The sequence below is a fragment of the Neofelis nebulosa genome, chromosome 11, assembly GCF_028018385.1.
Source record: "Neofelis nebulosa isolate mNeoNeb1 chromosome 11, mNeoNeb1.pri, whole genome shotgun sequence".
In the NCBI taxonomy this organism is placed as follows: domain Eukaryota; kingdom Metazoa; phylum Chordata; class Mammalia; order Carnivora; family Felidae; genus Neofelis; species Neofelis nebulosa.
Genome location: NC_080792.1, coordinates 95,063,140 through 95,085,145, shown reverse-complemented (window position 1 = coordinate 95,085,145; position 22,006 = coordinate 95,063,140). Strand labels below are relative to the sequence as shown.

At 63.6% G+C, this 22,006-nt stretch overlaps 1 protein-coding gene and 1 non-coding gene across 2 annotated transcripts in view; both read right to left on the bottom strand.

Annotated features, from left to right (window-relative positions):
• Positions 1-1,528: 1,528 nt before the first annotated feature.
• Positions 1,529-1,613, bottom strand: TRNAR-UCG (transfer RNA arginine (anticodon UCG)). Its single transcript has one exon. It is a non-coding gene; the product is annotated as a tRNA-Arg (tRNA).
• A 4,574-nt stretch (positions 1,614-6,187) lies between these two features.
• FBRSL1 (fibrosin like 1) overlaps positions 6,188-22,006 on the bottom strand; it is a 78,991-nt gene continuing 63,172 nt past the window's right edge. Inside the window, exons 6-20 of the mRNA XM_058691557.1 lie at positions 19,905-19,950; positions 17,044-17,365; positions 16,743-16,963; positions 15,966-16,034; positions 15,581-15,795; positions 14,734-14,784; positions 14,447-14,542; positions 13,806-13,874; positions 13,608-13,637; positions 13,334-13,405; positions 12,250-12,382; positions 10,145-10,225; positions 9,858-9,941; positions 9,391-9,595; positions 6,188-8,501 (exon numbers count right to left, since the gene is read on the bottom strand). Of these exons, the coding sequence (XP_058547540.1) occupies positions 7,526-8,501; positions 9,391-9,595; positions 9,858-9,941; positions 10,145-10,225; positions 12,250-12,382; positions 13,334-13,405; positions 13,608-13,637; positions 13,806-13,874; positions 14,447-14,542; positions 14,734-14,784; positions 15,581-15,795; positions 15,966-16,034; positions 16,743-16,963; positions 17,044-17,365; positions 19,905-19,950 (2,670 nt within the window). The 3' untranslated portion in view covers positions 6,188-7,525. The remainder of the gene's footprint in view (positions 8,502-9,390; positions 9,596-9,857; positions 9,942-10,144; positions 10,226-12,249; positions 12,383-13,333; positions 13,406-13,607; positions 13,638-13,805; positions 13,875-14,446; positions 14,543-14,733; positions 14,785-15,580; positions 15,796-15,965; positions 16,035-16,742; positions 16,964-17,043; positions 17,366-19,904; positions 19,951-22,006) is intronic.

Below are 22,006 nucleotides of genomic sequence, written 5' to 3'. Positions count from 1 at the left end.
CGTGGCCTTAGGAAACCCCGCACGCCCGTGGAAACAGGCCTTAACCCAAACGCCTGCACGGCCAAGACCACACCGGCCAAGCCACGCGAGCACGTGCCACATCTGGCGAAGCCACGTCGACCTCGAAAACACGGACTGAGGCCACGAGCCGCCACCACAGGGACCGAGGCCACGTCAGCCAGCTCCACGAGTACCGAGGCCACCCCACTCTGGCCTCCGGACCCGGCTGCCCTATTCGGTTTAGACCGAGAGCCCCTCGGAGGAGGGGACCCGCCAGGATCCACCGACACCCGGGCCCGGCCGCCAGCGGGAGGCGGCGCTGGGTGGGACGTGTGGGTGTGACGGAGGGGCTTTGCGGGGAAGGTGGGGCGCGGCCCCCAGCCCCCGCGAGGAGAAGGGGAAGGGGAAAGCCGGCCGCCCGCCGCACAGTGCTGTTGACAGAGGTCGTGCTGGCACGTTCACGTTTCTGCGCTCAACAGCTCCGGCTTGAGCCAAGCGGATCCCACAACAGACATTCCTGCAGGATGTGAGGCCAGGATGGAAGAAATGGTCGTGGGGGGGCGGGCAGGAAGGGACCGCTCCGCTGAGACCGAGACCCCGGCTTGGGGAAGACGTCCCGCTTCTGGGAAGCTGGCGCTAGGGGGGCACAGGGTGTCCCCTCCTCTGCGAGCGCAGGATGGGCGGGGCGGGGTTGGGGGCGCGGGCGCTTCCGGGAACTTACTCCACACGGTCTCTCCCCCCAGAATAAACCACTAAGAATTAACGAGAGGCATCAGCCCCCTGGTTCGCGTCCCCCAGCGCGGCTATCCCGAGGCGTCCGCTCTGGACCAGCTTGGTATGACGTGGTGGGGGGCCCGGACGCTCCGGACACGGGGTGTCACATCAGGAAAGAGGAGGGAACCAGAGCTCAGCAGAACCTCCTGGTCCTGCGGGACCCCCACCGGCCCTCGCCAGTGACCCCCCCTCCCTCTGCAGCCCGGGCTCCTGACGGAGCAGAGGGGATGCTGGGCGGTGAACACAGGGCGACGACAGAGGAGCCTAGGACCAGGACCTGACCCCCAGGAGACTGGTTCCTGTCGACACCAGGGCCAGTGCCCGGCCGCACTCGCCCTGCCCTGCTCTCGGCTCTCGGCCTCCTGGGCTTTCGCCAGAGCACACGGCAAGCAGGGGGGCGTCCCCGCGTGTCAAGGCCAGGCTAGGGGAGAACAGCACAGACAGGCTGGCCGCCAGTGTCGGGGGCAAAAGTGCGCAGTCCTCAGAAAGGTCGCCAAACAGGCATCGTGTTAAGTAGCCATGGTGACACGGGGGAACTGAGTCCCAGTTTCCCCCTCTGGATTCAGAGACGTGGAACAACTTGTTTGCTTAAAGTGGTCACGCGCGCAACTTTTAAAACCATTTCTTTTTTTTTTTTTTTTAACGTTTATTTATTTTTGAGACAGAGAGAGACAGAGCATGAACGGGGGAGGGGCAGAGAGAGAGGGAGACACAGAATCCGAAGCAGGCTCCAGGCTCCGAGCGGTCAGCACAGAGCCCGGCGCGGGGCTTGAACCCACGGACCGCGAGATCGTGACCTGAGCCGAAGTCAGACGCTCAACCGACTGAGCCACCCAGGCGCCCCTTAAAACCATTTCTAAAGTAAGAGTGCCTGCATCAAGGCAGTGACGTGGTGCCCGAGTGCACCCAAGGTCACTCTGACCGGTGTGGGTCATTTCATAAAAACGTGGACCAGTGAATCCAAGATGGACCGTGTTAGAAGGCCCATGTGTGGGGTCTCAGGTGCTCCCAGACTGAAGGAGGAACGCGCTCCAGCCCCGGACGTCAAAAATGTCGTGAGGCTACACGCCCGTGACTGATTTAAACCTTTAAAAGGAAGCCAAAAGAAAAGAAAAGCTAGTAATTGGATATCAAGCTCCAGCCACATCTGAACAGCGAATACCACCCTTGACCGTGGAGCTGGTCCCCGGCGAGGGACAGGAAGGTCACTGCCCGCTGCCAGTGCTGTCCCGGAGGCCCCGGCTCACACGGCAGCACGGCGAGCACAGCGAGAAGCAGGCGCAGGGCTGTCCCTGTCCGAAGATGACCTCTTCCCGGGAAGTAAGGAACCGGTAGGAGGGTTAGTAAACAGGAAAGGTCAGGAGAGGTCAGCTGTGCCGCCCCCCGATGGAAACCCCAGCCACAGGGGCTCCTGACGGCCAAGGTCACTTCCCGGCCACGCCGCACGTCCAGCGTGGCTCAGCCAACGCTGGGCTGTGCTCCCCTCGCCCAGAGCGGCCACCCTTATGGCCCTGGCTGCGGAGGCGGGGGACCCACGCCGGTGGGTCGATGCCTACTTCCACGGCAGATGCACTGACCGGGGTGAGTCCCGCCCCTGGCCGCGAAGGGCCAGGAGTACTGTCTACCGTGCACCCAAAAGACCGGGGAGCTAGTGCTGATCCGCCACAGCAAGGCGTACCACAAATATATGTGGCCAGGAGCGGTTCGGTGCAATCGTGAAAGCCAGTGCAAACCTACAACTTTATTAGAAGCCTAAAGAACACAGGACTACATGTGGCAAGAAGCTGCAAACTTGGGGATTTAAAACCTTTACCGAACAACAGAAAAGGAAACCCAGATAAATTAGTGAGTTGCGTGGTGGCTTGGGAGGAATCGATATTTAAAGATGTCTGTTCTCCCCCCAAATTAATCTACGAATCCAGTGCTATTCCAAAATAAAGTTCACAGGGAAAAAACCGAACAAAACCCCGAGAAGCTAACCCTAGAGTTCACGCGGAGAAGGGCCAGCAAGGAGGACGAAGTGCTCGCGGCACGCAGGTTCCCCCAAGACCGTCCGGGCCAGAGTGCTCCCGCACCTGCCATGCAGATGTCATCCCGGGTCTCCCCCTCGCTGCCCTCCTGACTTGCGGCCTTTCTGTCGGTTTACAGCCTTTCTCCCACCTGAGTTTTCCTCTAGTAGCTTCCAAAGAAAAGGCACGGGAATAAACAGCATGTCTGAAGATGCCTTTATTCTTGACTGGCATTTGGCTGGGGTGTTCTTCCTACCACTTCTTTTAAATGCCCCAAGTCGTTAGGCCTTTTTTCCTGAACATTCTAGGAGTCGGGGATGGGCATCCTGGGAAAGCCCCTGTCTTATTTTTCCTCAATTTTTCAACTCACTGTCTTTTCGTTTTACCTTCTCGGAGATTTTACAAATTTTATAAACTCTTTTAACTCTTTTATAGAGAATGTTTATCTGACAAACATTTATTTTTATTTTAAACACACTTCCTAGGGAGTGATGCTCCAGTGTGGACCCTGGGTCCCTGGAGTCTGGTGCTGCGTTAGAGGACAGTCCCTTGTGGGTCACTCAAAGGATTACGGCCTTTGGTGGGGAGTGCTCCCCAGGAGGTACCCACCAGAGTGCTCCCCAAGAGGTGCCCACCAGAGTGCTCCCAATGGGATGCTTCATCAGAGTGCTCGCCAGGAAGTACCCACCACAATGCTCCCAGGGGGATGCTTCACCAGAGTGCTCCCAGGAGGTACCCACCATAGTGCTCCCAGGAAGTACCCACCAGAGTGTTCCCAGGAGGTACCCACCACAGTGCTCCCAGGGGGATGCTTCACCAGAGTGTTCCCAGGAGGTACCCACCACAGTGCTCCCGGGGGGTGCTTCAATCAGAATGCTCCCAGGAGGTACCCACCACAATGCTCCCGGGGGGTGCTTCATCAGAGTGCTCCCAGGAAATACCCACCAGTGCTCCAGGGGGATGCTTCACCAGAGTGCCCCCCAGGAAGCACCCACCACAATGCTCCCAGGGGGATGCTTCACCAGAGTGCTCCCAGGAGGTATCCACCACAGTGCTCCCAGGAAGTACCCACCACAGTGCTCCCAGGGGGATGCTTCACCAGAGTGCTCCCAGGAAGTACCCACCACAGTGCTCCCGGGGGGTGCTTCAATCAGAATGCTCCCAGGAGGTACCCACCACAGTGCTCCCGGGGGATGCTTCACCAGAGTGCCCCCCAGGAAGCACCCACCACAATGCTCCCGGGGGGTACTTCATCAGAGTGCTCCCAGGAGGTACCCAACACAGTGCTCCCAGGAAGTACCCACCACAGTGCTCCCAGGGGGATGCTTCACCAGAGTGCTCCCAGGAAGTACCCACCACAATGCTCCCAGGGGGATGCTTCACCAGAGTGTTCCCAGGAGGTACCCACCACAGTGCTCCCGGGGGGTGCTTCATCAGAGTGCTCCCAGGAAGTACCCACCACAGTGCTCCTGGGGGGGTGCTTCAATCAGAATGCTCCCAGGAGGTACCCACCACAGTGCTCCCGGGGGGTGCTTCATCAGAGTGCTCCCAGGAAGTACCCACCACAGTGCTCCCGGGGGGTGCTTCATCAGAGTGCTCCCAGGAGGTATCCACCACAGTGCTCCCAGGAAGTACCCACCACAGTGCTCCCAGGGGGATGCTTCACCAGAGTGCTCCCAGGAAGTACCCACCACAGTGCTCCCGGGGGGTGCTTCACCAGAGTGCTCCCAGGAAATACCCACCAGTGCTCCAGGGGGATGCTTCACCAGAGTGCCCCCCAGGAAGCACCCACCACAATGCTCCCGGGGGGGTGCTTCATCAGAGTGCTCCCAGGGGGTGCTTCATCAGAGTGCTCCCAGGAAGTACCCACCACAGTGCTCCCAGGGGGATGCTTCACCAGAGTGCTCCCAGGAAGTACCCACCAGTGCTCCCAGGGGGATGCTTCACCAGAGTGTTCCCAGGAGGTACCCACCACAGTGCTCCCAGGGGGATGCTTCACCAGAGTGTTCCCAGGAGGTACCCACCACAGTGCTCCCGGGGGGTGCTTCAATCAGAATGCTCCCAGGAGGTACCCACCACAGTGCTCCCGGGGGGTGCTTCATCAGAGTGCTCCCAGGAAATACCCACCAGTGCTCCAGGGGGATGCTTCACCAGAGTGCCCCCCAGGAAGCACCCACCACAGTGCTCCCGGGGGGTGCTTCACCAGAGTGTTCCCAGGAGGTATCCACCACCGTGCTCCCAGGAAGTACCCACCCCAGTGCTCCCAGGGGGTGCTTCATCAGAGTGCTCCCAGGAAGTACCCACCCCAGTGCTCCCAGGGGGATGCTTCACCAGAGTGCTCCCGGAGTATATCCACCACAGTGCTCCCTAGGGAGCAGAACCTCACTATGGATTTTGCTCCATCATGAGTCACCCTCCTCAAGGATAACACACCGTTAGAGAAACTGACCCCTTGACGATGACATCCCTCAGGGCTGTTACGTCCTGCCCCGGTGCAGATGCCAACTCTCTCCCGCGGGTGCCATTCCACCAGGGGACCTTACCTGGGACGGGGTGAGCACTGGCCTGCTCCCCTCACCCTGCGGTTCAGTGCAGACTGTGTTTTGGCTTCTCACGCAAATGCTGCATTTACGTGCCGTCCCTGGACCCGCAGGTGGTCCTAGTCAAGGGAAGAGCCTGAAATGCATCTCTGCTCAGACCCACCCATGAGTACGTCCCCAGAGCCCTGGGGGCCAGGGGGCCGGCAGCCCTGTGCATCTTCTCACTGCGCTGCTCGGCCTTGGCGGTGGTGTGGTTTAGCCCGGGCCGCTGGCCACAGCGGGCTCCGTGCGAGGCACCCCTGACTCTCCATGGTGGTGGGGGGGGGGGGGCGCCTCTTAGGCTCAGGGCACTTCCGGTCCTGGCTGCTCACCTAACAGGCAAATCCACTCAGGGGGCTCCGTCGGGGCCCCCACTTCCGGACCATGGACGGAGCAGGGGAAATGGCCCCCTGCCCTTCTCCCCCAGGGGGTGGCGGTGGCCAGTTCTGTTTCTGCCCCCTCCCTCCCTGAGCCCTCATTTCTCCACAGACGGGTCACCCGGCTCTGAATGGTGCTGGGGCAGCGGGAACAAGGCCGGCCCTCCACGGAGGTGAGCCGCCACCCGGTGCGCAGAGAAGACTGAGCAGGCAGAAGGGGCGGGACGGGACAAGGGATAGGTCCCAGGCAAAGGCCGGGAGGGCATCCCGCAGCAGGAGCGGCCCTGGGGGAGCCAGTCCAGGTGAAGCCGGAGATGGGGAGGTCTAGAAGCCCACGAGGCGCTCCGCCCCTAGGCGGGGGTGACCGGCAACCCCGGGGCTCCGCCCAACGCACCCGGGAAAGACCCCCTACCTTCTCCAATGCCACACAAAACACCCAACCACCTCGTGATCGAAATCAAGACTGTATTTATCTTCGTTGATTGACACGAGAACTGAATGTTTAAAGCAACCACAGTCCACAGTGGAAACGGGTTGAAAGTACAGAACGGAGCAAATGGCTGCGGACGTCGAACCGACAAGGCTCAAAAGTGCGGCGGACACACGTGTGGCCGCCGGGGAACAGAAAAGGGCGCTGAGGGCAGGGCGAGGCGGCGTTCGAGAGGTTATGAAAGCAAACCCGAAAGCAAAAGGAAATCATGCCAAGGCCTCGGTCGGGGCAGGGCCACGCTGAGAAACGTTTGCTGACGGCCTTTGCACAGGAGAGAAAACACCAGTTACCGTTTCGTTTTGTGATGAACCTTTACTCTTCACTCCTAAAAGTCTGCTTGTCAGGTACAGATTCCGAAAACGCTGCGCAAACGAAACCAGGATCCACAGAAGTGTCCTGCGGCCGGAGCCGGCCGGTCCCGGGGAGGGCAGGGCCCCGGGGCTGGGGACCGGGGAGGCCGGCGTGGCCGCTCCGAGCCTCGTTCCCCGGACGGCGGCCCAGCCCCACCTCAGAGCGCTTGCATAGTTGAAGGGTCGGTGCTGCAGTTAAACTTGCGCGCGTTTCCAACTGACAGCGAGGGTTTCTTTTTGTGACCGTGTTAAACAAATCACCAGAGAGGTTTCTAGAAACTTTTTATAAAGTCTACCCAGGTTAAGAGTTTAATAACGCCATATATTTATATTAACAGACTATTTACATATTTCATTTTTTTTTAAAAACCGAAAAAAATCCTCTTACGCTTCTGCATAATAAGGCAAAAAAAGTTTTGTACATTATTATTATTATTATTTTAATATAGATCTGTAACTTCGGTTCCCAGTACCAAGGGAGGGCCAGGGCCGGCCCTGAGTGGGGGCCTCACAGTGCGCTGGACAAAATGACCGTGTTTTCTCCATAAATAAGACAAGATCCTGGGGCTCTAGAGAGGGATCTGAGGCCTTTACATTGCAAATCCGAACTGAAGGTAAAAAAGCAAAAGTTTCTTGTTTTAAGTGTCTAAAGAGCACAAAATTGAAAAAAATACAAATCTATTAAAAACGCTTCTCACCTGTGGGAAAAGATGTACAAACTCGAATTCTCTTCCAGTGGTCTAACCTCAAGCTCGGAAAACGAAAGATCACCCCCAGCAAGGCTGTGGATGAAGCTCCCCGACTCCGCGGGCTTCGAGCGGAAAGCGAGTGTCACCCCAGGACTGACGGCGCTGTGCTTAGGTTCTAGAAACGTCCACGTAGAAAAGTTAACAGCAGTGCATTTGTGGGAGGGTCTCTGTACAGGCGGCGCGGGGTCCCGCGGGGACTACCGCGCCTCCACCTCCTGGGGGTTGCGGGACGGGGAGTAGTCGCGCGCCTCGGGCCCGTGGCCCCCCAGCGGCGTAGTCCTGCTCCGCGGCGGCGGCGGCCCCGGGGGCGTGGGGGGCCCGCCCGCGGCCACCAGCGGGGGCGGCGCGCCGAGCGCGGCGGCGGCGGCGGCGGCGGGCGGGGTCCGCGCCAGGAGCCCGTTGTGCAGCGCGGCGGCGGCGGCGGGCCCGAGGCGCGGGTAGTGCAGGGCGCCCAGCGCGGGCAGCAGCGCGGCGCCGTCGGGCAGGTGCGCGGCGGCGCCCAGGTGCGCGGCCCGCGCGCGCTCCAGCTCCTCGCGGCGCGCCTCCCGCAGGCGCTCGGGGCTGTAGTCGTGCGGCTCGCGGTCGCGGTAGGGGCGCTCGGGGGGCTCGAACAGGGCGGTCGGGGCCGGGGCGGGGGCGGCGGCGGCGGGCAGGGCGCGCCGGGGCAGCTCCAGGCCGCGGTAGGCGTCGCGCAGGGGCTCCCACGCGAAGCCCAGGCGCTCGCGGCCCGCGGGGCCGGGGCCGAGCTGCAGGGGCGCGGGGGCGGCGCGCGGGCGGTCGGGCGCGGGGTGCGGGCCGGCCCCGGGGGGCTCGGGCGCGTCGCCTTCTTCCCTGCGTTCCTCCTTGACTTTCACGTCGCCCTGGGGCCGCTCGGCCGGCGCCTCGGGCGGCTTCCCCGGCTCTCGGCCCAGGAGGCCGGCCAGGCGCAGGCTGTCGCCCAGGGCCGCCTTGCTGTAGGGAGACGCCGGGCGCGCGGCCGGCTTGGCGCCGTCCTCCCTGGCCGGTGAGCGGCTCTCCTTGACGCGGGGCTCGGCCTCGCGCTCGGCAGGGACCCCGGGCCGGCACGGCTCGCCCTGGCCCTGGCCGCGGAGCAGGAAGCTGCTGACCGGGTAGCCCACGGGAGCTGCTGCGGGCGAGGCCCGGCTCAGCAGGCGCGTCTTCTCCAGGAGGTCCCTGGGAGCGAGGAGACAGACACCTCACTCAGGCTCCGCCCAGGGGGCGCTTTCAAGCTGTTTGCTGCCAAGTTCCCACCCTCCAGGACCTCAAGATCCCTCGGGGTGAGTGTGTGGGGGTGGGAGGCCCCTTTAGCACCCTGTCTGGCAACACACGGTAACAAACCCACACCCTCACGAAGGACCCCCGACACCCCACGCCTCCCTCCCCTTGATAAACTGCTGGAAGCCAGCTTTGCACAGCTCTTCCCGCATACCCAGGCGGCTAGGCCCGCAGGTAGACCCTCAGTAAGGAAGTCGGGCCCAACCAAAGTCACTGGAAGGGGAGGACCCTGGAGTCCCGTCTTGGCCACGGCTGACCCTCGTTCTCCTTCACGAGGCCGAGTCCGGGGTCAGGGAAGAGGTCACGGCTCTCAGGACTGGTGTGTGAACCGTGGCCTCGGCTGGGGACGCTCCTCTGCCCTTGTCCCCTCGGCCAGCCGGCCACGGCTCAAAACCCCTCAGATTCCAGACTCTGCTGCCGACTCTGGACTAGGACTCCCGCCTCCCCTGCCCCAGCCTAGTCCTGCTGCCCAGGGGCACCCTCCCGGCCAGAGGACTCGCCCACGGGCGCTCCTCCCAGACCCGGCCCCCACCTGGAGGATGCAGGCAGTTCCGTGGCCCTGTAACCCGCGCTCCCTGCAGAGGGCCTGCTGTGGTCAACAAGCCGAGTGTCCCGGCCGCTCCTTCCAGGGGTGGACCCTCCCCCCTCTGGATGGCCCCTGCCCACATCCTGCCCCGTCCGGGACTCTCCCCTGGCCTTGCCCAGCCCTGAGGGTGCTGCGGGGGGGGGGGGGGGGGGGGGGTGTCATCAGGGCAGAGCCCTGCGACGCCGGCTGGGCGCCACTCACCGCTCCCGCTCCTCCCTGCCCTTGTCTGGCTCCCGGTCGTGGTTGGTCAGGGCCGAGACCCGGTCGGGGTCCACAGGCTTAGGCCACGGGGGCGGTGTGGGGAAGGAGGGAGGCGCCCGGTGCAGCCGGTTCCAGGCCTCGCGGGGGCTGGGCGGGCCGTGCAGTGCGGAGCTCTCCTTGGGGGCGAAGATGCTGCTGCCCTGAGCTGGAGGGGGGGCGGGGCACGAGGCCAGGATGGATACCACTGCGCCTCTGCCCAAGGAGCCCCATCCCTGCCCAGGGCACCCCGTGGAACCTCAGGGCTGCTGGGGGGGGGGGGGAAGCACTCCATTCCCACGTGCTGAAGGTGTACCCCAGGGGGACAGCCAGAGGGGACCAGTCAGCCAGGGGTCAGGGTGTGGCCCAAACCCACGAGGAGCTCCGGCGTGCACGCAAGTGAATGGGAGGCAAGCACAGGGGTCACTCACTCAGTGCGTGGCTCCCCAGGCCTCCGAAGGCGTTGCTGCCCAGGCTCCCCAGGCCCCCGAAGGTGCCTGACCTGCCGAACGGGTCTGTGGGGACAGCGGGGCTCAGGCTTCTGCATGGCTCATGCCAGAGCTCCCGTGTGACTCATGTGCACCAGGACCTGTGCTGTGACTCCAGCAACTGCTACCTATACAATCTGAGGGTCACCTCCCCACCCACCGACATCCCCTGCCCCAGCCCTGAGGTCTGCAAAGACCCAGGCCGACTTCAGGGACCCGAGAGCACCTACCTGTCAGGTGACCACCAGAGGTCAGGAAGCTGCCGGGATGGGCCGAGGGTCCGAACGGGTTGGTGGTGGGGTGGGCTGCACCTGTGGGGGGGGGTGGGGTGGTGGAAGCCTGATGTACCGGGGCCTCTTGTTTGTGGCTCGCTCCAAGGCGGGGCCACCCCAGCTTCCTCTGGGGATGTCCACACCTCCCACCGGAAGCACGCCGAAGGGGGCAGGTGGTGGTGGAGCCCCTGGGGAAAGGGGCACAGAGAGCCTTCAAGGCTGCCCCTGAAAACGCAGACGGGGAACCTCCAACTAGAAGCTAATGTGTCATCGTAGCCACGCAAGTGTCCTGGTGCACAGCCGCCTGTGTCACGGCTGAAGACAGCAGCTCCTCCCGTGGGGTCCCCCGCCACAGCCCACGGGTGTCTGCTCTGCCACTCACCCGTGGCCCTGCCCTGGCTCTCCTGAGACCCCCTGACCCCACCCCAAGGGCAGCAAGTGGAGAAGGGGCACTGGGTCAAGGGGCCCGGCCTTGCCGCTAGGGTGGGACACACGGCCTCTTTCTCGAGGGTGGGTTTCCGGTGAAGACCAGTGATGAGGCCACCGGTCTCTCCGGCGTCCCCCATCTTGGGAGACCCCCACAGGGGAGCGTTTTTGTTTTTGCTGGGCTGCCGCAGGCACGGAGCTCCCCCACCAGATAAACCCAGTCCTGAATGACCCCCGGGCCAAAGAAATCAAACAGGAAATCAGGAAAAGAGAAGTGGCTGGCCGACTGCTAGCGAAGGCGAACACCAGCGTGGGGGTGAACCGTCGCCTGGAAAGAGCACAGGCAGCGAGAAAAGGCCAACAAGTCAACGGGCCAGCTTCCAGCTCATGCTGTTTGGCGGGGGGCGGGGGGCGGGCAGAGGCAGAGAGGGAATCCCCCAGCCATAGCCTCGGGACAGCGCCCCTTGTGGGGGGCGTGTCCTGGGCGTGTGGACCGCACAGCAGGGCTGTGGCGGGCCAAGTGGGGAGCCCAGGCTCCTGAGCACACCCAGCTCGTGTCCCGGGGCTCCAGGGACTGAAGCCTAGACGGGGTCTGCAGAACGCCAGGGCGTTGGAGCCAGGGGCCGAGACGAGCCACCACGCTTGTGCAGGTCCCGGGGGACCCTGCCGCGCCCATCCACCCAGCCTGCTGACAGGCCCACCCTCACTGTCCACGCGTGTCCGTGCGACCTGGCTGCGGGTGGAGGTGGGCCTTCGTGAAGACGGGGAGGGGGGGTGGAGGAGGGTGGTCAGGGCGGGCTCTCTGGACCGGCTGCCCGTCCCTGAGGAGGTACGAGAACCGCATGGGAGCGCACACAGCCTGGGCCGAGGCAGCCGACCTCAGAAAGGCCTGCTCGTGAGGCCGGGAGCTCGGGTCTCAGGAGGGAGGTTTCTCTCCTTTCTCGGACAGGAGTCCCTCCTGAACCTCGCTCACTCGTGCAGACATTGGTTCACACGGAGCACTGCCCTCCTGGGAGTCTGTGGTTTGGGTGTGTGCGGGCCAAGGTGCCCACAAACACCCTGGGCTCTGGGTCCGTGAGCAACCCTGTGAAGCACGTGTTGTTCCGGGACCCCATAGGACAGCGAGCCCTGCGCCTGGCTTCCGCTGATCTCGCCCCACATGCCTCTCCCCTTCGCCCACGTGCTGCGTCCCTCCCCTGTGACACGTGCTAGCTGTGGGGGTGACCTCTACTGAGGTGGAAGGGCTGCTCATGACCCTCGAACCCAGGGGTGCTCCTGGGGCCCCAGCACAGCAGGCACCCAGCAGTGCAGGGCGGACGCGGGAATTCTCGGGGCAGGGTCCTGCCGTTCTGAGGAAGGCGGTAGCCCTTCCTGAGAGGGAGGTGGGGCTGGGGGAGGGGCAGTCTGGGTGCCGGGAGGACCCCTGGCCCTCCTGGCCTCAGCAGGGACGAGGGAGAGCCTGGGCAAGGCAGAGTCCGCCGGAGGGCAGGGTGGGGCAGACTTGCAGCGTGAGTAAAACAAACTTTGCCGAAGCGTCTAGAGGGGTCCTGCTCCAAGACCGGCCAGAGGGACCAGGCAAAAACGCCCCCGCCCGCCGGACACCCCCTTTCCTCGTGCTCTGGACGGGGGCGCCTTACCCGAGCCGGAGAAGAGGGGCCGGGCCAGCTCCTGCGGGTACTGCAATCCGGCAAACACGCCCGGGGCGGGGGGTCTGCTGGACAAGTCCAGCTTGGCGCCCACCTCCAGCTTGTGGGGCTCCAGCTGCACCTGCTGAAAGGGACAGAGCGTGTGCTGGGCCTGTGGCCTGGTCGGCCCCTGACCACCACCAAGCGTGTGACGCCACCTGGGCACTGGTCCCAGTGAGGCCTCGTGACTCAGCACGGAGTGCGGCCGTGACAACGCGTGCTGGGTGCAGGAGGTGTTTCGTGAACTGCTCTTTGAAAGCTGTGTGTTTTACGCTAAAGCAGATCTCGATTTGGATGTTGCCTTTTCGTTGGAAATACTTTACCTGGGTTAAGATTTTGCAAAGCTGAGCTGAAACGTACCTACGTTGTTTTAAATATGTTTAAAAGCTCCCCCGTGACTGAATTTGGCATCGCTAGTAACATTTAAGTTTATCTAAGTTAAACAAACCGAGAAAGCCCGCGCCTCAGTGCTGAAGGCCACACCGGGCACAGGGGCCGGGCGAGCGCTTCCTGGTTCCACTGTGGTCCCGCAGCCCCTGCGGCCCTGCCACCCTCCGGCCCCCCATCGGGGCAGCGGGGGCACGCTCGGTGTGACGGGGGAGGGAGCCCCAGCCCAGGCGGGGGCACCCCCACAGTGCTGCTGCGTGTGGAGGCCGCCCCGCCCCTTCCCCACCCCCAGGGTTACGCCAGGACACCTGCGGAGGGCAGCACCCAGCGTCTCCTGGCAAGCCCCTGCCGACTTCTCGTAGCCCCCGGGACATGATGGTTTTTGGTGATGGTTTTTGAAAGCCGCGCACAGAGGTGGCGTGTGTGACCAGAGATGTGCGGAGGCGGGGTGGGGATGGGGCGAGGCCCTTGGCTGCCCCGCCCCCCCCCCCCCCCCCCCGTCTGGGTGGGGGCGGGTCCCCCAGCTGGCACCACCCACCCCTCCCTAACCGCAGCCCGGGGGCCTCCTGCGTGGTCCCCAGCCAGACAAGGGCGCATCAGGGACGCCCTGGCGCTCTGCCCGTCGGCAGCAGGAGCAGCTGGCGCTCACCTTCGTCTTCTGCTGATGCCGAAAGATCTGCCAGGCGATCTGCACGTGCATGGCACACCACTTGCCGGGTTTCTGTGACGGGGCGGGCCACACACTCAGCTGCACAGCGGGGACCTCTTCACCCTGCTCCCCCCACCCCCAGAGTCCTGCCGGCACAGGCACCCCTGTGGCCATCCAGGCGGAACCCAGGATCCTCCCCAGCTGCGGGCCTCCCCGAGACCCCTTCCTCCCAAGGAGGCGTGCACGTCCACGCAGACGTGTGCCACACACTCACCCTGACTGCCGTCCGGTACGGGTCAGACACCTACCGTTGAGAGAGAACAAAGAGTTAGGTCCAGGCTCTGGGGGTGGCCGGGTCCCAGGGCTGGCGGTAGGGGACGGACGTGCCCCACAGCAGCCACCCCCTCCCCCGGCGAGGGGCACTGGGCCGGCTGGGGTGACCGCAGGGAGGGACAGTCACTGTCGCACCTACCCCGGGGGCTTTCTGGAGGAGGGTGTGAACAGCACTGGCTCGACCCGTTACCTCGATTGGGTTTGAAGTCTGAAGGGAGAGAACGGGGTGTGAGACAGCTGCAGACCCCAGGTGCCCAAGTCCACCTTCCACACTGCCCCCCCTCCCCCCACCCCACAAGGGGAGGCCTGGGTTCCTACATCCTCACTCAGCCCAAGGGTTTCTGCAAAGGTGGGAAGGGGCTCCCGACACAGCCGTGCCTGGGTTGGGGGGCTGAAACAGCCCGGCTTCAGGGAGGGTCAGAGAAGCAAGCCCAGTCCTGCCCGGGGCCTCCTGTGGCACAGACAGCCCCGTAGCGGCCACCCCACACGACCTCACCTCTGCCCCGGGGGCTCCTCACCCTGACCTTGAGCACGCCCAGGTGAGGAGTAAGCATGCATGAAGCATGGCTCCCGCCGTCCCCTGGTGCCCCACCCTACTGCCATCTAGACGGGGGGGGGGGGGGGGGGGGGGGGGGGGGGGGGGGTCCCGCCGCGGGGCCGCACAGACGCATCCCACCCGGAACGCTGGCTCACCCCCACACTAGGATCGCAGCACGTGACTGCGTGGTGGGGCCTCCCGCTGTGCCCTGAACCCTGTCCCACCCCAGGAGCAGCTGGTACCTTGGGCTGAAAAGCACCCTGTAGGGACCCAAAGGGGCCTGGGTGTGGGAGCAGGGTGGGCAGTCCGGGGATGGCAGAAGAGAAGGATGGGAAAAACTGCAAGAGAAAGAGGGGAGCGTTCCGGGGGCCCCGCTAGGAGCACGGACATCCCGGGTGGGGGCCGTGGGGCCCGGCCCCCTGCACTTGGCAGAAGGTGCCCTGACAAGGCCTCTGGGTAGGCGTGGCTCTACCCTTCACCCGCCCCCTCCAGCCCATGGACCAGTGCAGTGACCACGAAGGACACTCACGTTGGAATGTCGGAAGTAGGGGCTGTCCAGCTTGGGTGCGTATTTGTCAAACTGGAAGGGAAAGAGGTGGACGTGAGGCCTCCCGAGCCTGCCCACACCCTCCACGGGGCCCAGCACCCGCGCCCCCCTTGGCCAGGCAGTGGCCCGGCTGGCTGTCCTGCCTCCTACAGCTGGTGGTCTGCGGCCAGCTGTCTCCCTGAGGGCATTTCCAATGGCCTTGAACTGGCCTCTTGGGCTCAGGTTCTCAAACTGGGCGGATCTAAGTAAGGGGCCCCTGTTCTAATGGTCCCACCGTGGGAGTTGCAAACTGGCCGGTCTGGACAGTCTGAACCTATTTCTGAGGCCCAGGAGGTGCTGCAGCCATGACGGGGGTTGGTGGGGGGGGGGGCGCCCAGGGCCAGTGGTCAAGCAGTGAGACGCCCCCAGGCCCCCAGCAAACTGGCCCAGCGCCCAGCAAAGCCTAGTGGGGGTAGACTCTGCCCCACACAGCAGCTGGCTCAAGAGACGAGGCCCCAGGCCCCACGGGAGGGCATCCTGGTTCCCCGGCCCCTCAGCCCTCAGTCTCCGGACCTGCTGCAAACTGAGACTTGCAGACCCTGTGTGGGCACAACTGGCCCCAAGGCCACGTCACCTGTGTGGATGTGGGGGCACCCACCCAAGCCCAGGACAGGGAACCTCATGACATGACGTCACCCAGAGGGGGGCCAGAGGGACAGACGGACGGCAAGGGTGCCGGCGTCGGCCTGCGTGCGTGCGGAGAGCGTCTGCGTGTGCCTGCTGTGTGTCCCGCCGCCCGGGCCGCCCCCGCCCGCCCGCCCGCGCGCGCGGGGGGTGGGGGCCTACGCACCGGCGGGGGTGCGGCGGGCTGCAGGAGCGGCGTCGGGGGCAGCCCCGCGGGGAAGGGGGCAAATGTGTGTTGGTGCTGGTGTGTGTGCTGGTGTGTGTGTTGGTGCTGGTGGAACTCCGCCCGCAGCAGAGCCCCCGGGCCCAGGGGGGCGCCGGGCCGCTCAGCGCTCTGGACCAGAAAACGCGCGTTCAGCTCTTGCCTGAGCAGCTCGTGATCTACAAGAGAAAAAGAGAGAGAGACGGAGAGGCACGTCGGCCGCGGGCTCCCGGCGGGGCGAGGCGGATAGTCACCTGGCACTCCCGGTTTCGGCAGGCCAAGCCGTGGTGGCCGCTCGCTAGGTGCGGGCCCCAGGGTGGAGGTAAGAGAGGTGCCTGTGACCAAGTACCAATCAGAATCCCCGAATGAGGCTGGCAATACATGATTGGCTGGCTGAATGAGATCAACAGGCTGGCATCTAAAGGCAAGAAAGAACACCGTGAGCCGCCGGGGGGCCCCCAGAGCCGGCCACAGGGGAGCCCTGCCCCGCCGCCCCCCCACCCCCACCCCCGCCCCGCCGCCCAGCATCCTGGTCCCATTCCGGGGCACGGAGCTGCCCCAGACCGGAGTTGGGCCGCTCAGAATCATAAAAAGAACTTGGAAACAAGACCCACGGGAAAAGAAGTCTTCAATGACCCGAGGTTCGGCTTTGAAGGGGGCGCCCTGCCAGAACCAAACGGGGAGAGAGGCCAGACGGCCACGGTTCACCTGGAGACCCTCCTACTCCAGGACGCGCTCTACACGCCCCCCCCCCCCCCCCCCGACCCTGCCACACGAGGGACGAGCAGGTCCTGGAAGTCCCTATTGGCAGTGGAGCAGCTCCAGGCGCCCCTCCCCTTGACCGGGCCTGGCCGGGGCTCGGGGCGGAGCCGAGGGCTCGGTGTGGCCGCGTGCACGACCCAGGTGCAGGCAGGACGCCGCGTCTGTACTGGGCGGTGGGGCCCCCTTGGGAAAGGCAGCCTGCGGGGCCCAGAGCCCTGCCATCTGTCCATGGGGTCCTCCAGCAGGTGCGGGGTAGGGGCCTCAGGAGCCGGCACCCCTTCCCCGGGGCGAGGCCTCCCCACCTGCCCAGAGGCCAGGATCAGAGTGGAGGGGGACAGCGACCCCGGCCCCAGCCAGCACCTACCGGCAGGGTGTCCTGGGATGACCAGGCTGTTGGCCGGCAGCGCCGGGGGCGGGGGCAGTGTCGGGGGGGCGGCGAACATGGCCGCCGCGTGGTGCTGGTGCTGGGCCTGCGAGCGGAGCGCCAAGTGTGAGGTAGACAGGTGGGGGCCCGGCCCGAGAGGCGACAGGGACGCGTGCTTCGCGAGCCCGAGGCTGGCGCCGCTGCTGGCGCTGCTGCTCCTGCTGCGGGGACGCGGGGGCTCAGTGGCTGCGCGCGGGGCCCGCGCGGCCCCGCCCCCCGGCCCGCCCCCGCCCCCGCCCACCTGAGGCTGTGCAGGCCGTTGTGCGCGGCCTGGCCGGGGCCCGCGAAGGCGCCCAGGGGCAGAGGCACGTGCGTCGGGAGCGGGGCACGGGGCTGCGGGGGCGCTGGCGGCGGCTGCGGGGTGAGGCGGGGCAGGGCGGGGGCTTCCTTCTTGACCGGCGGGCTGGCCGGGGCGTCCGGCGCGGGGCCGGCGGGGGGTGCGGGGCTGCGCACGGCGGGCAGGAAGGGCGGCGGCTCCGCGCTCAGCTCACGGCTGCGCTCCAGGCCTGAGACCTTGGGCGGTGCCCCGGCCTTGGCCTCGGCCTCCTCGCCCAGCGCGGGGCCTGCGGGAGAGAGGGCGGAGTGAGCTGGGCCCACGCGGCGAGGTCCTGCCCTCGCCTCAGCGCGCAGGGCTGGGGCTGCGGCTGGGGAGCTGGGGAGGAGGAGGGCTGCCCCGCGCAGAGGGCCCGCAGCAATCCCTGCGCGGGCCTCACGACCCCGCTTCACGGAAGGGAGACGAAGGGCAGCACAGGATCGGCCCCAGCAGAGTTCCGGCCCCGAACCTGTGCTTCCCGCCTCGGCTGCACCTCCACTCGTTGCCCTTGCGACCGAGCGACACGCATGCTAGTGGCCTTTTTTCTGGAACCACCCGGGTGACCCATAGCCTGAGCCCTCTCTAGGCCCATGACCTGGGGGGAGGAAGCTGCTGCAACCCCCCCCCCCCCCCCCCCAACATCCGCTGTCCCTCATCACCTACCCCGGCAGGTCCACCTGAGGCCGCTCCCTGGGAACCCAGCGTTTGTGCTCAGGTGTGCTCATGACCTTGAACTGCCACCTACTCACTCCAAACCCTCCTTTCCAGGCAGTGTCTCAGGTTACATGCCCCTGGGGCCCAGTAGGTTAAGAAATACCCTAAGCAGGCTAGGCAGAGGGCATGTGTCCAGGCCAGAGGAGGCTTTGCCTCGAGGGGATGGCAGCCCAGTTTCCCAGGAGTGGAAATCAGGTCGCTGAGTGTGGTCACCCTGTTTGGGCTGCTGGCGGACCTCACGTCCTCCAGGGGCCCATCCCCCCTGCAGCCACATGGCTGTGGGACCCAGGCCAGCAGCAAGACCCGAGGACTCTGCTGGAACTGCTGGGAAGTCTCTTCCCTGGCAGAAACAGGCGGCAGCAGGAAATGGCTCCTCCTGCGTCCCCTACAGTGACATCTCCCTCCTGAGCCACCACCTCATCGGTCTGCTCAGGGGCAGAACCAGGGGGAGGCCACCGCCGCTAGCACTGCCATGAGAACGGGGAGCGAGCACTGCTGGCTTCAGCCCATGGGTCACGGCACGGCCTCTGCCCACGCACAACAGCCTGCGGGGGCCGGCCGGCCCCTTGCACAGTGAGAGCAGCCACCTAAGAGGCAGGTGTGGGCCATGCAGACCGATGGCCCCAACCCTCTGGCCCTCCTGGAGCCTCTCCCCTCACTGGGAAAGCACGAGCAACTCTTGATCACCCCTGGTGTGCACCTGCCGAGGCCCCTCAAAGCCTCGACTGGTTTCCTGAGCTCTGCCTGCAGCAGTGAGGGACCCGGTAGTGGGCTGAACTGTGCCAAAAAGCTGTGTCCAAGCTGTAATCCCTACTACCTGTTGATGTGACTGAATTTGGAAAAAGGGTCTTTGCAGATGTCACCAAGCTAAGAATTCTGAGATGACATCAGTCTGGAATGGGGTGGGCCCTAGATCCAGGGATGAGTGCCCTTGTAAGAGAAAAGGAGGCGGCAGCCAGGGAGGTGGGAGGGAGACGGCCACAAGCCCAGAGACCCCCAGAAGTCGAAGAGGCAGGAAGGAACCTCAGAGTTTTCAGAGTGTGGCCTTGCCAACACCTTCACCTCAGACTTCTGGTCTCCAAACCTGTTGAGAGGGTAAGTGTCTGTCCATCTTGAGCCGCCCAGTTCGTGATCGTTTGTTGAAAAAGAGACAGTTCTGTGTTACCCCCCGTGTGAAATGCCAGCAGAGTGCCTTTCTCTCCCTGGACCTGTCTGGCATCCCCAACCCTGGATGCTTGGCTGAAATGCTCTGACTCAAGCGAGGACGAGCCTTCTCCACTTGAAAGCACGTGGAGGCTGTACCCTGCTGCATGGGACCTGTTGCTGCAGATGCCCGTCTGCATGTGCCGCAAAGCCCGTCCTGTGCAGTCATATCTGGATGCAGTCTTCCAAGCAAAAGGGCCCCCTCTCCGTGCTGGGTCCAGTGATCCCCCCCTGGGCCACAGCTGGTACTGGCAGGCTGGAATACAAAGGCCCCTCCTGGCCTTGAATGGCTGGATGCTGGGGCGTTCACTCTCTGGAGCAGTGCTGCCCAGGACAGCTTTGGGGCACCATGAAACGCTGTGTACCTGTGCCACCCGCATGGGGGCTACCGGCCAGAGGAAGGGCTGCTGTGCAGGGAGTCTAGTCACTTCATGTCAGTGTGAGTCACGTTTGCAGTGGTGGCACTGGTGGCCAGCCTACACTGTGGCAGGGGTGCCTCAGCAGGCCCCAAACCATGACCTGCCAGTTGTCCCCAGAACACCTGACCCCATGAGCCTGGGGGAGGGTCTGGGAACATGTACTACTAACAGTCCCCGGGGAAAGGGCAGGAACCCCACTTTGGGAACCACTCTTCCAGTGCTGGCCCTGATCCTGACTTCTGCTTTCCTTGTGGCTTTCGCTGGGGGGGGCTGTAAATCATAGCACCTAACTCCCGCCTCAGGCTCTGCATCCAGAATCCGACCCACAATAGCGCCTAACCTGGAGCCCACTCTCTTGCCCTGAGAGGCCCACTGCTCCCTCCAACGATGACTTCAGGAGTGTGTCCTGTCCCTTCCTAGAGGCCAGGAGGTGAAGCTAAGGAACGTGCTTACCTTTATCGGCTGCTGGGGCAAAGAGCTTCTCGGAGCCCACAGATGCCTGGAAGACAGAGAGGAGGATCAGAAACCAGAGGGAGCTGAGGGCCTGGGGTGAACTAGGCTCTTACCCCGGCCCCCAGGAAACAGGTCTGGGCAGGTTTTGTGCCTGCGAGGGCTGGGAAGAATGTGTCCTCCTGTGCCCACAGCCTCCACATAGGAGGGCGAGTATGCCCAGGCCCAGCTTTGAGCAAGTGGGCACATAGGTCACTCAGCCTGTGAACCAAGGACGCCCTGCTCAGCAGAGATGTGGGGGCTCAGGGTGGCCCTGCCAGTGGGGGGCTGGGACCTGGGACTTGGGTGTCTCTTGGCAGTGTTAGACCCAGGGACCCGATGACTCCGCCGGGCCTGGGCCTGGAGGAGGGAGCAGAGCCTGGGACCGAATGGGCCGCGGGACAAAATGCGGTCACAGTTTGGCCCAAGTCACAGGTCTGGGGACCATGGCTGTGACGAGGTATCGGCTGTCCAGGGAGGAGCATTCCACTCCAAGTGGTTTCTGATGGACCCCACCTATGAGCTTCTCCTCCTGGGGAGACACCCACATGCACGCAGGGTTGCAGGATATTGGGGTGAGGACGTGGTCCTGGGTGGAGAATTTTGCCACGGCTCATGGGAAGGAGCTCCATTAAGACTGCCGTGACTAGACCTTTTTTTGCTACTTGATTTTTTTTACAGATTTTATTTTTTTAAATCACGGATTTATTTATTTTGAGAGAGAGCGAGTGGGGGAGGGGAGAGAGAAAGAATCCCAAACAGGATTCAGCACAGAGCCTGACGTGGGGCTCAAACTCCCGAACCATGAGGTCGTGACCCGAGCCCAAATCAAGAGTCAGATGCTTAACTGACTGAGCCACCCAGGCGCCCCTAACGATTTTATTTTTAAGTAATCTCTACACCCAACGTGGGACTCGAATTCACAACCCCGAGATCACCAAGAGTCGCATGCTCTTTCTTTTTTTTTTTAATTTTGTTTTTTTCAACGTTTTTTATTTATTTTTGGGACAGAGAGAGACAGAGCATGAACGGGGGAGGGGCAGAGAGAGAGGGAGACACAGAATCGGAAACAGGCTCCAGGCTCCGAGCCATCGGCCCAGAGCCCGACGCGGGGCTCGAACTCACGGACCGCGAGATCGTGACCTGGCTGAAGTCGGACGCTCAACCGACTGCGCCACCCAGGCGCCCCAAGAGTCGCATGCTCTTTCAACCAAGCCAGCCAAGGCATCCCACTAGTTGACTTTTTTAAAAAAAAGCTTCACCGGTGGTGCATCTGGGTGGCTCAGTTGGTTAAATGTCCGCCTCTTGATCTCATCTCGAGTCTCGATTTCAGAGTTAAAAATTAAGATAAAAACAGCTTCACTGAGCTAAAACTCACATGCCATACAATTTACCTGTCAAAGGTGACAATTCAGCGGTTTTAGTGTATTCATAGCACTGTCCCCTCGGTGAGGCTTAGGACATTTTCATCAGCCCAAAAGGAAACCTTGAGGTCTTCAGCCATCGCCCCAACCCGCGTGCCCCCTGGCTGCAGGACCACTGCCTCTCCAGCGTGCGCAGAGGCCCTGGGCCGCACTCCCACGGGCTGCTGTTGGTGGGTGTGGCCAGGCGTCGGTGACACCGGAGGGCACGAGGCCAGCCGCTATGACAAGCAGAGAACACCTGGTGCTGGGGAGCATGTAGAGAAACCAGGACCCCTGCACACTGCTGGGGGGGGGGGGGGACAGGAAAAGGTGCAGCCACCGTAGAGGACGGGACAGAGGCTCCTCGGGAGATGGAACACGGAATTAGCACAGGATACCGCGATCCCACTTCTGGATACGTACTCCCCCAAACCGAGAGCAGAGTCTTTCACAAATACTTGCACACGAGTATTCACAGCAGCCGACAAACGGCCCGGCGTCCATCAGCAGATATATGGACACACAGAATGTGCTCCATTTGTGCAACCAGCCCTACAAAGGCAGGCAGTTCTGACAGGTGCGGCAACATGGATGGACCCTGACGACACGATGCTGAGACAGGCTAGTCCAGCACGAACGCCGTGGGATCTGCTCAGAGGACGT